This window comes from Leuciscus leuciscus (assembly GCF_965113295.1).
Source record: "Leuciscus leuciscus genome assembly, chromosome: 8".
NCBI lineage: Eukaryota > Metazoa > Chordata > Actinopteri > Cypriniformes > Leuciscidae > Leuciscus > Leuciscus leuciscus.
The window spans coordinates 23,348,298-23,362,735 of record NC_138732.1 but is presented as its reverse complement, the minus strand read 5'-3'; the positions used below and the strand labels follow the sequence as shown (position 1 = coordinate 23,362,735).

At 38.9% G+C, this 14,438-nt stretch overlaps 1 protein-coding gene across 2 annotated transcripts in view; it reads left to right on the top strand.

The window, feature by feature from the left end:
- Nucleotides 1-14,438, top strand: part of klhl4 (kelch-like family member 4) — a 48,449-nt gene that overhangs the window by 1,568 nt on the left and 32,443 nt on the right. Inside the window, exon 1 of one of the 2 annotated variants that reach the window (XM_082177275.1) lies at nucleotides 1,740-2,644. The exons of the other annotated variant lie outside the window; for it this stretch is intronic. Coding sequence (XP_082033401.1) covers nucleotides 2,226-2,644 — 419 coding nt within the window. The 5' untranslated portion in view covers nucleotides 1,740-2,225. Of the gene's footprint in view, nucleotides 1-1,739; nucleotides 2,645-14,438 lie in introns of those variants that run through there. 2 annotated transcript variants of the gene reach the window in all.

The window sequence follows — 14,438 nt, the reverse complement described above, 5'->3', positions numbered from 1 at the left end:
AAACATAAGATTATTGTAATATGTAATGAGAACATTTGTTAATCACCAAAACACAACCGTATATGATTTTTCAATTTAGTGTGTTTAACAATTAGTTAGGCTAATTCAGTAGCAGACAATGCAAGATCATGTTTTAAATCACCCTTGTCACTAAAATAATTACAGTAATTGAGGCTATCAACTGTAAAACAAAGCTCTGAAACATTAAGATCGATCGTCATCAAAATTAAAAACAAAAAGGTAACACTTTACAATAAGGTTCCATTTGTAAACATTAGTTAACTACATTAGATAACATGAATTTACAATGAAAAAAATATTAACTAATGTTCATTTCAACATTTATTAACACATCATTCAAATTAAAGTTATATAATGGACCTGAGCTAACATGAACTAACAATGGACAGTTGTACTTTTATTAACCAGCGTTAAACAAAGATTGTAACAAATGCATTACTCATTAGTTGATGTTAGTTAATGCATTAACTAATCCCAGACAGCGACATAGTGTCGGCCCAGATCCGGCGCACATCTGGTACAATTGGTTTCCACACATACCAGATGTGGGCCGAATCTGAGCCGACACTATGTTACTGTCTGGGATGTTACCTAAAGGGACCTTAATGTAATGTGTTACCAACAAAACCATAGTAATGAAATCTAATGCTGACCAGAAAAAAAGAGAAGAAAACTTGGTACTTATTTGATGATTTGATGCATATCACCTTAAAACAATATCTATCACTCTCTATTTCTTTTCTTTTTTTAAATGTTTTGATTTGCAAATTTGTCTGATGCTCAAAGCACCTCCATCACACTAAGGAATGAAGCAAAGGGAACCTCCTCACCATAATGGATACCACAAAGGACAATGGTATCCATATTTTGAGCATAACAAAAGAACTGTGAACTGAAGGCACTGCACATGAATAAATCATTGACTGTATCTGCAGTATAAGACCAGCAAATCTTTGGATACAAATAGAGGCAATGAGCAATATGACACACACTGCAGTGCATTTAGATCCACCTTTTTTATAGGACAGGATAAACAACCTCAGCTGTAGAAAATTAATTAATGTTATCACATCCCCGTGTGCAGACATCAGGAAATATTAGCACTGTGATAAAAAATGATGTATTTCAAGGGAGACACATGCAGGTCTCCCTCCTTTGTCTTTTTTTTCAGGTTGTGTTTTGTATTAAAAAATAAAATAAGTTCAGAATCAGAAATAATCAATTAGTACCATCGCCAAACCCTAAGCAAAATAGTTTTAGGCATATTAAAAACTAATACACCGTTCATACATTTTTGTTATTTTTTTCAAAGTGCGAAGACTGTTTTAGATACTGCTGAAATATGTATATATAGGTTTCTTAACATACAGCATTCTTATTGCGATTCAACAGCATAGTAAACATTCAAATACTGTAGACATTTCCTGAACATTTATTAGAGATGAAACACTGGCTGGTGCTGCAATGAAGAAGTCAAACAGTGATACTCTTTGGTGTTTATCTGTCACTATGGCTTGAGACAGACAGTGAGAGAATAATTTTTCTGCATGGTTTCCTCCTTCGTTGAGAGGCTGAGACTGTCTCCCTCGGGATCCCATCAGATTGGGGTGGGGGGGTGGGGGGCTGTGTGAGAAGACATGTCTATGTGCATGCGTGAGCGAGAGAGAGCTGGAGCGAGGGAAAGAGCATGTTTGCACACATAAAGGAAAGGGGCAGAGTGTGAGTGCGAGCGCAGATGATGCTGCTCGTGGAAAGAGATGGTGCTGGTTTTGGCGTTCCTTCCTATGCTACAAGATTTCCCCCACTAAGGTTTGACCTCTGCGTCCTGTCTTTTTGGCACCTCACCTTCTCGGGTAAGAGCTGTTCATTTTTTTGCTGCTGGAATCAGATCAGGTTGCTGTAAGCGTTCCTCATTTTTGTGTGTTTTGTGTGTCGTATGTGCAGAGAGACACAGAACGACAAAGGGAAGGGAGGAGGGTGGAACAGGCAGAGGATATCATGTGTGTGCTATAAGTAAGGACAAGGAGAAGACAGAGTTGGAGAAGAGGGGAAATAAGACACAAGGCAGAAGCTGCAGACATCTTCTCTTTTTTGGCCAGAACCGGCAACAAAGACAAAAGAGGTAAAGCCTCTGAAACCGAGACTCAGACGTTCTGCCTCGTTATTCCTCGGATTCCATGTGCCACTGCGATTGAGGGAATAGGATGTCTGTGTCTGGAAAAAAAGAGTTTGACGTGAAGCAGATCCTCAGGCTCCGCTGGCGCTGGTTCAGCCACAGCACTCAAACCTCAGCTGGGAATGGGGGCTATATCCAACAGGAAGGTTTCGACCACCGGGGAACACCGGTCCGGCTGAAGAGTCACTCTCGGGACAGAGGAGGACTTCGCAAGAGCAACAGCCCTGTGCACAGCATTCTGGCTCCAAACCCTGGACCCACGCCTGTTTATGTCAGGCCGGGGAATCAATCATGGCACCAGCAAAACATTATCCAGCACCTCCAAGCTAGCGAGGAGCTTCCCAAGAGCAACTCACCTTGCAGTGCCAGGAAAGAGGAGGCGAAGAGCAGCCATGAGGATGTGAAGAGCAATCCGGAGGATCCCTCTGAAGAGGAAGCCACAGACAGGTAAAAAAAAAAAGAAAAAAAAAAAAGCTCAGTGCAGAAATAGAACCGTGTGTGAAAATGTGTGAAGAGGTGCCTGATGTTGTCAGCTAACACATTCAAGCGGCTATGTTTTGCCTGTAGGCATAAAATACATGCGGTTTTTAGATAAAAATCCTATTTTTGCCCTTCATGCAATAATGAAAACAGACAGTACGGTGCTGAGAGATGAGCGAGGTGTTATTTTGGCACGGAGTGGATTTACGGTAAGCCCCAGGGAGCGTCAGGATTGAGTACAAGTACAGTATTTAACTGTCACTTTATTTGAGCTCATTACGCCAGTGAAATTCTCTCAGAACTGACAGTTTGTTTTATTTTCATTCGCTGTGTTGCCAGTGCTTAGGGCCGCCGCTTACACGTTGGTTTGGTCTTCGGAGAATATAATTTTTCAATCAACTCCACCATTGCAGCTGCCACCACAGCTCACCTGGGAATAGTTCATTCACATGGCATACGGGTTGTAGAAACACAGCTCTGAAATATCCATGGATAAATTATTCATCAAGCAGACATCTCACAAAACACAGAGGAAAACATAGAGGCGTCTGGATTTAGCTGGCAGTATAACACATTCTGTAAGCCGTGAGGTGGTTCGCTCTTCATTTTAGCAGCCTGCATTTTCATAACCTGAAGCTGGAATATTTCACGGCTTGTTAATGCATGCATCCTCTGCCTTATAAATGTTACAGAGAGTATACCATTACATCAGAGACCATTGGCGCAAGGGCTATAAATTTAGGAAGGGCAACCGGATGAATTATCTTTAGTGGGGATGATATTTATACATCAGTGCAGTTCAGAGAAAGAGAACATTTAATTTGCTTGCGCCGATCGATCGGAATTTATGAGATTATAAAGGCCTACTACCTACTTCCACAGATACGTTTCAATTCACATATTAAGTGCTGGATGTTTCGAAGAGAAAGGTCTTGTTTTTTTCCACCGAGTAGCTCTGTCTAGTATAATGTCATTGTAGTGTAATGCAGGAAGTAAACATTTTCTCAGGTAAGGAAGTGGAGAGACTGACCCACAATAAAAGATGATGTCATGATAGCTAAAAACCAAAACACACTCTTTTCTAAAGAAATGTTTCAACATACAGTACATAACATTCTACACCTGATCAACAGTTGCAGTCTTTTATGCTTATACAGTCCTATTTTATGTATAAGTGCATAAGACTATAACCGTTCGTCAAGTGTTTGTGACAATATTTACATTAAATGTAATTCTTGGTTAAGAATAATATGCTTATACTTGTTCATTATAGTGCAGACTTTAACATTAAGGTATGTTAAGTGACTCAAATATGTAATAATGGTAATAGAATCAATTTAAGTAAAATACAATAAATAAAATGGGTAAATCTGGCAAGATTATTCCTTATTGAGACATATTCACGTCAGTCTTATCTGCATTGCTTATCTACGCAAGACATGAACTCTCAAACATCAAGTTTTGACTCTTTAAAAGCTTATGTTAATTACTTTGCTTGTCTGAAAGCTTTCTTTGTGTAAGTCCGCTGCACTGATTGATATGGTCTTGCGAACTAAAGTACCATGACTTCATTCTTCAACTAGAAAAGACCTATTTTCAGACTGAAATGACATTAGCTGAAACATTAAAACAAATTGCAAATGCAATCTTATACACAAGAAAACTATTAACCCCTGAAAGTTACCTGCTATGTTTTCTTGAGCATCACAATGAGGCTATCATGCATTGTGTTATGAATATTTAATCAGAGAATTAGATAAAACAAAAGAGATTTGATCTCTTAAGACTTCCCCATCATGTGCTTTAAATAATACCTCAGAGCCTCTAGGTATACAATGATACATCTGCTGTTACATATGTTTGTTATTCTGTGTTTTTCTTCCCCGTCCTTTTATCACTTTTCATTTAGTATGCGTAAATAAAGCATACATTTGCCTTACAGGCACAACGTGATGGAAATGAGGCATTTAATGTGCCTCTAGACTCAGGATTTTGTTGTGCATCTCTGTGTGTGAGTTAATAGTGAGATCAGACCAAGTTCCCAATTGCACATTTTTACCCAAAAGGCAAGATAATGACTATTCATTATTTATGCATTTTATTTCCCTGTAAAACATTCATCAGTAGGGGAGAGCCAACTGAACAGGAGGTGGTAAAGCATTGATGGAGTGTAATCATAAATCAGAACAAGAGAATATGTATGTAAAATTATTAGCACTCATTATTTGTTATTTGGTCTCATAGGTTGTTATTAAAATCATTTAAACACAGAAATGTTCCATACTTATCTTTAACATGGCGTAACGGTTAGGTTTCTGGCTTAGGTTTCCATTCCCACTTCCATTTGCTGTCCTCTCTACATTTGCACTCCTAATAAAATAAAATGAAAAGGCTAAGAAAGAGTTATTGACATGCAATGTCTAAAAACAAATGCACAATTATGTTAACTTTTAAATTCATTCAAATTGAATACATTACTAGAAGAAGTGCCAAACATGTCATGCCTAATAATGTAAGTTATATAAAATGTAAGCTATATTCACCTGATGCAACACTCATAAATTTCATTACCAGTAAAACGTCAAACCGGTGGAACATCAAAATCTTGTGAGGCAGCCAAGGCAGTAATGAATAAAATATTTTAGGAAAGAAATTAATCTGGATTCAGCCTGGAAGCCATATCACTATGGGAATTGATGAAAACTGCTGAATACTATGTTTAGAATGTTTCTGTCGATCTTCTGTAATATCGAGGCTGCTGACCTGCTCAACATAAATAATTCAGAGGGGTTAATGAAATATCTATCTGTTTTAGTATTATTTGTTCAAACAGAAAGCGAGATGAAGAGGCGTATGAAATATACTGAAATTACAGAGGTCAAATTACATGGTGATTTTGTAATGATGAACTGAATCAGTAAAATAATGTTAGTGGAGAGCAGACTGGTATTCCAAGCAGAACTAAATTTAGTTACAAACATAGATGGTCTTTTATATGTGTACTATAGACACTCATTTAGAATAAATTAATATTTCTGTGAAACATCTGTTTCTGATCATTTAAAAAAAACTTTAAAAAAGGTTTTACCCCTCAGCGTAGTTGAAGGGGTAACTACAAACTAGTTTTTACAAACTACCTTTTTGTACCTAGTTGGTACAAACTACCTTTTTTAGGTAAAACTAAATTGTGTTTTACCCCACAAGCTATCCATCCATCCATCCATCCATCCATCTTCTTCCGCTTATCCGGGGCCGGGTCGCGGGGGCAGCAGTCTAAGCAGGGATGCCCAGACTTCCCTCTCCCTAGACACTTCCTCCAGCTCTTCCGGGGGGACACCGAGGCGTTCCCAGGCCAGCCGGGAGACATAGTCCCTCCAGCGTGTCCTAGGTCTTCCCCGGGGTCTCCTCCCGGTGGGACATGCCCGGAACACCTTCCCGGGAAGGCGTCCAGGAGGCATCCGGAAAAGATGCCCGAGCCACCTCAGCTGGCCCTTCTCGATGTGGAGGAGCAGCGGCTCTACTCTGAGCTCCTCCCGAGTGACTGAGCTTCTCACCCTATCTCTAAGGGATCGCCCAGCCACCCTGCGGAGAAAGCTCATTTCGGCCGCCTGTATCCGGGATCTTGTCCTTTCGGTCATGACCCACAGCTCATGACCATAGGTGAGAGTAGGAACGTAGATTGACCGGTAAATCGAGAGCTTCGCCTTGCGGCTCAGCTCCTTCTTCACCATGACAGACCGGTACAGCGACCGCATTACTGCAGAAGCTGCACCGATCCGTCTGTCAATCTCCCGTTCCATCCTTCCCTCACTCGTGAACAAGACCCCAAGATACTTGAACTCCTCCACTTGAGGCAGGAACTCTCCACCAACCTGAAGCGGGCAAACCACCCTTTTCCGGCTGAGAACCATGGCCTCGGATTTGGAGGTGCTGATTCTCATCCCAGCCGCTTCACACTCGGCTGCAAACCATCCCAGTGCATGCTGAAGGTCCTGGTCTGATGGGGCCAACACGACAACATCATCCGCAAAGAGCAGAGATGAAATTGTGTGGTCCCCAAACCTGACCCCCTCCGGCCCCTGGCTGCGCCTAGAAATTCTGTCCATAAAAGTTATGAACAGAACCGGCGACAAAGGGCAGCCCTGCCGGAGTCCAACATGCACCGGGAACAAGTCTGACTTACTGCCGGCAATGCGAACCAAGCTCCTGCTCCGGTCGTACAGGGACCGGGTAGCCCTTAGCAAAGGGCCCCGAACCCCATACTCCCAGAGCACCCTCCACAAGATGCCACGAGGGACACAGTCGAATGCCTTCTCCAAATCCACAAAGCACATGTGGATTGGTTGGGCAAACTTCCATGAACCCTCCAGCACCCTGTAGAGGGTATAGAGCTGGTCCAGTGTTCCACGACCGGGACGAAAACCACACCCCACAAGCAAGAATTTATAAAAAAAAATTAAAAGTCATACCCCACAAGCTATGACTTTTTTCTTCTTTTTTTTATACATTTTTAAAATAATAATTATATTCCTTATAAATAACATATGATCTCAAACTACAGCCTTCACTATTCATCTATCATATCACTGTGATATCCTGCAGAACAATATTCTCTTAAACACTTGTTTTCTAATATCTGAAAATTATAGCATTTACCATGTAATCCTCTTCTCTTCAAATATGTCGCTGGTGTCAGCTTCTCCATGGAGATTTGTATATCCCCGTTATCAACGTAGTGCATAGCAACAGTGTGGTAGTGGTGGTAGTGGCGCAGTGGATAAGACACATGCCTTTGGTGTGAGAGACCCGGGTTCGAATCCACTGTGAGACACCAATGTGTCCCTGAGCAAGACACTTAACCCCTAGTTGCTCCAGAGGCGTGCGACCTCTGACATATATAGCAATTGTAAGTCGCTTTGGATAAAAAGCGTCAGCTAAATGAATAAATGTAAATGTAAATGCAACAGTAAAAATGTATCTTGACTACCTCTAGTGGTTAATTTGGGAAAAACAGGTGGGGGGCGTTTCTGGTTTTACCCCAGGGAGGCTTTTCCCCCCACTCTACCCACTGCAACTCACAATTTTTTGCGAGTTTGCGATGAGTTTATATCTTACAATTCTGACTTAATTTCTTGCAATTCTAACTTTTTTCCTCAGAATTGTAAGATAAAAACTTGCAATTGTTAGACAAAAACTCTTAAAGGGACATGATGATGGAGGAAAAAAAAAATTGCAATGCGATTTGCGTTCCCCCGAGAAACTTTGCATTCGCTCGCAAAGTCAAAAGGTTTGCAAGCGAATGCAGCGTTTCCCGGGGGGAACACAAGGCAGAAGCATTAACATATTTTTTTTCCTCCCATCAAATTTTTTTTTTCATCGCCATGTCCCCTTAGGGGCTCCGTAGAGTTGTGAGATAAAAATACACAATTACCTTTTTTATTTCATGGTGGAAACAAACGGAGCTCCAAAAGAACATGGTAAAGAAAAAAAAGTATACGACAATGCCTTTGCTATCTCATGCAAATGTTTTCCGTTCCCCCGATAAACTTTGTGTTTGCTCACAAAATGTTAGCGTTCCCCCGAGAAACTTTGCGTTCCCTGGTAAGAATACAAAGGTTTCGCGAGCGAACGCAAAGGTTTTGTGAGCGTATCCAAAGTTGCTCAGGTGAACAACAAACATTTTGTGAGCGAAGGCAAAGTTTCTAAGGTGAACGCAAAACATTTGCAAAATAATTTTTCCTCCCATTTCTTTTTTAGGCTTAGAGGCTCTAAGGTTTCCATACACAACATAACATAAATGTATACATAAACACAAATAATCACATGACAATCATGTTCACCTAAATTGCATACAATTTTAACACTTTTAGGCTCTTAAATGCTGAAATTGTAATAATAATAATAATAAAGTCAAGTCACATTTATTTATAAAGCGCTTTATACAATACAGATTGTTTAAATGCAGCTTTACAGTGATAACAGGTAAATGATGCCTTTCGGCTGTTGTTCAGCTGATGTCAGTTCACTGTTGATTCTGTTCTGTTGTGAAGATAATCCATTTAAATGAGTTCATTTCATCTATAAAGCAGTTCTGCAAAAATAATGTCATCATCCCGCTCAGTTCAGTTCTCATACAACAGCATCAGTAGGCTACATTCAGATCAATAATATTGTTGAATATTAAGTGTACCCACTAAGCAAGCCAGAGCCGACAGTGGCAAGATATTCGGCACATTGCTAGTTGAACAGTCCTTGTAAAAAAAAAGAGAAAAAAAGGAGAAAAAAAGACCATCCCTTTCTTTTGATGAAATGCTGTCTATGAGAGGAATTTTGGCCCTGACCCTTTAATAAGGAAACAGCAGAGACTTGACTCAGCAGCTGTTACGTTGAATGATATCTCAATTTCCTCTCAATTGCCTTGGAAAATAATGACACCATCTTGTCCTAGGATGAGTAGAGCTTCATTTCAGGGAGAGATTTATAGTATGTTCATAAAGCATTGACAGGTCAAGAGACATTGTCCAGGTAGAGGAATAGAAATGTAGTGTTGGAGGGGTGGGGGCATGAATGTGTTGTACATGAAATGTTTGCACAGCAATGCTAGTTTGTTTAAAGTAGCCTATATATATAAAAATTTAATAAAAACACTGAAGCTTAAATAGATGGAGCAAATAACTATTGAACACTATTTCTAACAAACATAAATTGGCTTTTCAAAAGCTTGTTTTACAATCTTTATAAATTAAGACTTTGGCTTGAAGCTTGATTTTGTGGGGGCTTTATTGATTAATCAGTGAATTAAGTTTTTATGTTTTCAAAAGAAAGCTGCACACAACAGCCTTAGAAATATCTAAACTTCACAAGGGCTTATTTACATTTTTAAATAAAGGGCAGCAGGAAAAAAAAGAGAACATTTAGAAAAAAAAATATTTTCAAAGGGTAGATTGAGACAGCAGCAGACTGTTATTCCAATTGGGTACAGAGCTCAATAGCCTTTATAATTAGTTTCATAATTCACATTTACATTAAATATCTAAACAAAACACCATCTGTCTTACAGTTCATCTAATATATAGGCGTCAATATAATATACAATGTAAATATTTGTGTAGTATGTTTAAAACACACTATGGGCCCTATCTTGCACCCAGCGCAAGTGACTTTGTACACCGACGCATGTATCATTCCTATTTTGCACCCGCGCAAAGCGGACTTTTCCCTCCACAGAAGCACGTCGGTAAGTTAGGAAATACACTTGCGCTCCCGGGGGCGGTTCAGCGCAAAGAGGAGGCGTGTTCCGGCGCAAACGTTCCCTCATGCTATTTTGCAGGTTTAGAAAACAATTGCGCCACTGACCAGGAAAAAATAGTTTAAAGTCAGTGGCGCGTTGCGCATGTTATTCATATGCTATTTTAAGGGCGCATGCTTGGCCATAATCAATGTAGCGTGTGCACAATGCGCATAGGCTACACTTTGATTCTCTCATCTACACAGAAGCAGCAGTTTTCATTTTTGCAAATCATACATTATTACGATAGATAGATAGATAGATAGATAGATAGATAGATAGATAGATAGATAGATAGATAGATAGATAGATAGATAGATAGATAGATAGACTATTTATTATAAAAGCATACATCTAGCTTACACATTTACCCAAATTATCATACGCCTGTTTAACCGAAGTTAATTTGGGTGGGTTTCTCCATTTCAATGTAACTTCTCTCTTTTACGGCCGTGACGAGAGCGTTGCTCTCCTTGGCTGTGAACCGCTCCTGGCGCGCGCCTGGCAAATCCGCCGTTTCAATAGCAATCCGCTGTGGAAAAAGCGCGTTTGCTCTTAAAGGGAATGTGAGATGACGCTCTGATTGGTTTATTTCACGTTACGCCCAAACCACACCTATGAATAATGAAGCTACTTCAGACCAACCCATTTTAGATTTGCGCCTGGCGCAATAGTCATTTATCCCGCCGGGAAAATAGCAACAGCGCCGAGACCCGCCCACAAAGTTACTTGCGCTTTGCGCTTTGACACTTGCGTTTCAGATCGTTAAAATAGGGCCCTATATGTGTAAAAGTGCCACATACTAACACTCACATTCTCATTTCTGCAGAAGGTATTTTGTCTTTCGAAATGCAGCTATTAGCATAATTATTGATAATTCAGGACTTGTTGTCATTTTAAGTCAATACATTAAAGCCAAGCAATAAATTATCCTAACACTGCTGAGTGTTCCACATTCAATCGAATTATCAATCAGCTTTTCAACATGTCTATAGCCTCAGCATAATTTTTAGATGTTCATAATTTGCATTCGCTGAGAAAAGGATATTAGAAAAAAAATGCATACTTAGCAAACATCTGGCTTAATTTTTCTTACTGAATATGTTGGGGGGAAAGATTATTTAAAAACATAACGAATTCATGCATAGTGTATATTTTACTTAGCCCATTTAACTGTACTTCTTTAAATAATGTACAGAGTGCAGGAAAGCCCCTCTGTCAGAGGACTCCTAATGGCATAAGACGTTTCTGGGTGCTGATCCTCAGTGGAATTCTAATATTTTCTGCACAGCTTTTATAACCCTTGAGGTAAGCACTATTTAACTTGCAGTTGGTTAGCAATTGTGATGAGACACTGCACACTGAAGGGGCAATATAGTCTGAAGATAAAGAAGAAGAAGAAAAAAACAAGTGCAATACTTATGATAATAAGAAGAGGTCTGACCTGGAGGTTCTATATCACTTTGAAAAAAAACATGCTTTCATCTTCACACCTGTTCGGCTTCTGAAGGGCTGTGCGTGGTTTACAAATATCCTCAGTGACTTTATCTTTGTTTTAAAGTGCAGCTCTTGAAAGACAGAAAAGAACAACCCTGAAAAAATAAAATAAAATAAAATTACAAACACGTCCGGGGGTATTGTGTTTTCATGAATAACTCTTTTTATCTCTTTAAAAGGGCAATAAATAAAACAATGAATCAAAGTAAAATGTCTTTAATGCACTCCACCATGTTTTAACTACCACATGGCGAATGTTATAGCACTGAATATTAAGACATAATGATACACTAGGTAATTGTTCCTCCGCCATTTCTGCGAGAGGTATGTTTATATGCAATACAATCTAATTAAAGGCCTTGAAGATCTGTGACCTGTATTGCTACTCGTAATGTTGTTGTTGTTGTCTCATTAATAATTCATTCACGGAAGTTGTTCACAGAATGTGGATTATTAAAAACCAATTCCTGGCAGTTAACCTTGATCTTTAAATGCAATGCGTTATCATTTGACACTGTGTTGACACTAAATAGGTGCGGGATTAATATTAATTACCATTAACAATAAAAACGGCTTCTCTTGGCATTACACCCTTATTCAAATGTAAAGCTGTATAGTCTAATGAAAAATACATCCTTTCTCACTTCAGCATGCAGGCCTTAACTTTAGGTCAGGATTGAAAGTATGCTAAAAGGACTTGACTTTTTGACAAGTGGAATTCATATACTGTTGGTAGGCATTTTGAGGCAATAAGTTATTTTGATTGCTACAGCAGCAGCAATGTTATGTGTTCACAGTCACAAAGGGCCACAACTGTTCTATTGGCCTACATGACTTTCCTTGTTAAAGAGGTTTGGATGGTTTATAACAACAAATATGGATAGGGTCGTAAACAAAAATAAATAAAAAAATACAAAGACAAGACTGTAATTCACGGCTTTAGTGAGGGAAAAAACTACAATCCCATGGAAGCATTGTGAACAGCTTAATCGAATTAAAAACAATGGAGACATATAAAACTATATGCATTTAAAAATGTTGATTATACAGTATTTATTTTACATATTGATTTAATTGCAAGATATGCATATATTGAAATATTAAAACATTTTGAGAGTGTAGTAGGGAGACCAACTTCCCTATCAACACCAACTTCTTTTTCAACACGTCATTTGCAGTGCTTCATGGGAGTGGGGCGGGGATAAAGAGCTCTTTTGAGTTTTTGCTTGTTTTGACTTTCTGATTGATAGAATTTTCTGTTCAGTTTGTTTCTGTTTAATTTTCTCTACATTAAAAAAATATATATTCACCACGAATTCTGCTGTTAAACTCGATTATTTTAAAACTAAGTTGAAATAATGGGCTGGTGGCTTCAACTGAAGCAAAAACTATCAATTACCAACCTTGTAGCTCACAGTAAGGCTGTCTTTAAAAATTTCGCCATGGAGAAAATGAATGGAGTTTAGACTTCTGGAACCCGACTGTCTGTTGCACTCTATACGCTCCTTCTGTTTGACTCTGTCTGCAAAAGTCTGCGAAACGAGACTCTCTTTCTGTCAAAATAGAAATACTTGCGTGAATTTCTAACATTTACAGATAAGTAACCGTAGGATGTTGTGCGCTATGGTCGGAAAACCTGTCTCAAACACATTAAACAACAAGTATGGCAAATTGTGTAGGTTTATGAGTTTGAAGTGCTTAATCTGAACTCGTGCACTTTTACAGCAGTAGCTCAGCTCTGTGCCATCTGTGTTCGCAAAAGCTTGTAAGGTGGAAAATCCCTTACATCTTACGTATTGTTTAAGGCAATATTTGACTCATACTCAATCTGTTTTTTTATGCCCATTCTGACAAATGATTTGGACAAAACTCTTTCTTAATGCTGATGGCTGGATATTTATCTCTTAAACGGTCATGTTCTTTGAATGCTGGAATTGAGCAATTGAGCTAAAAGAAAATAGTTCCTTCAGCACAAATCCTGGGGCTTACATGAAAACAGATCCATCTTAAAAATGAGGTTGAGCCCCCATGTACTCACTACACCAGACTTAAAGGACAGTGGGTGAAAATGCTGGAGGAATGAAACCAGTTAAGCTGTCTGGGTGATAAAGATGATTTCTACGCACGACTTTGAGCGAGCAAAGATAGCTGTAATCCTCTTTTAGAAGTGAAGTTCATTCATCTTTCTTAGTTTATTGTTATGGAATTGTCTGTTAGACACACGGCATATTATCAGTATTCTATGAACTGAAGAATTATAGATATGCCAGGTGCTTTAAAAGATATGCAAGGCAAAAAATGAAACACCTTGCAAACATTGGCCTGGTATTTTTTGAACACTGTAGGCTCAAGACTTTTTGAACATAGGCCTACTTAGTATTTATTTTGTCTCAGCATCCGACGGTACTGTTTGTACTTGTAGTATTTTAACCCTTAAATGCATAAATGTTTCGCCAATCATTATTACATATTTGGGTCTTTAGCAACCCGGATCTATATCTAACATGGATGGACTATACCTGTCACAATAATATAAAACTCTCCTGATATTAAAGGGATAGTTCACCCAAAAATGAAAATTCTGTCATCATTTACTCACCCTCAAGTTGGTAACCAAACAGTTGATGGACCCCATTGACTTCCATAGTATTTTTTTTTTCCTACTATGGAAGTCAATGGGGTCCATCAACTGTTTGGTTACCGACATTTTTCAAAATATCTTCTTTTGTGTTTAGCAGAAAAAAGAAATTCATACAGGTTTGAAACAACTTGAGGGTGAGTAAATGATGACATAATTTTCATTTTTGGGTGAACTATCCCTTTAAAGTAACAATCACAGAAGATTAAATTAAATACATTTTGTTACCTTTTGGAGCTTGGAAGGGTTTGAGCAGATGTTTTATATCATCACTGTCCTCGTCAGAACTCATTTCCCAGTTAATTTAGCATCTGGTTCATAATCGCCATCTCAAACAT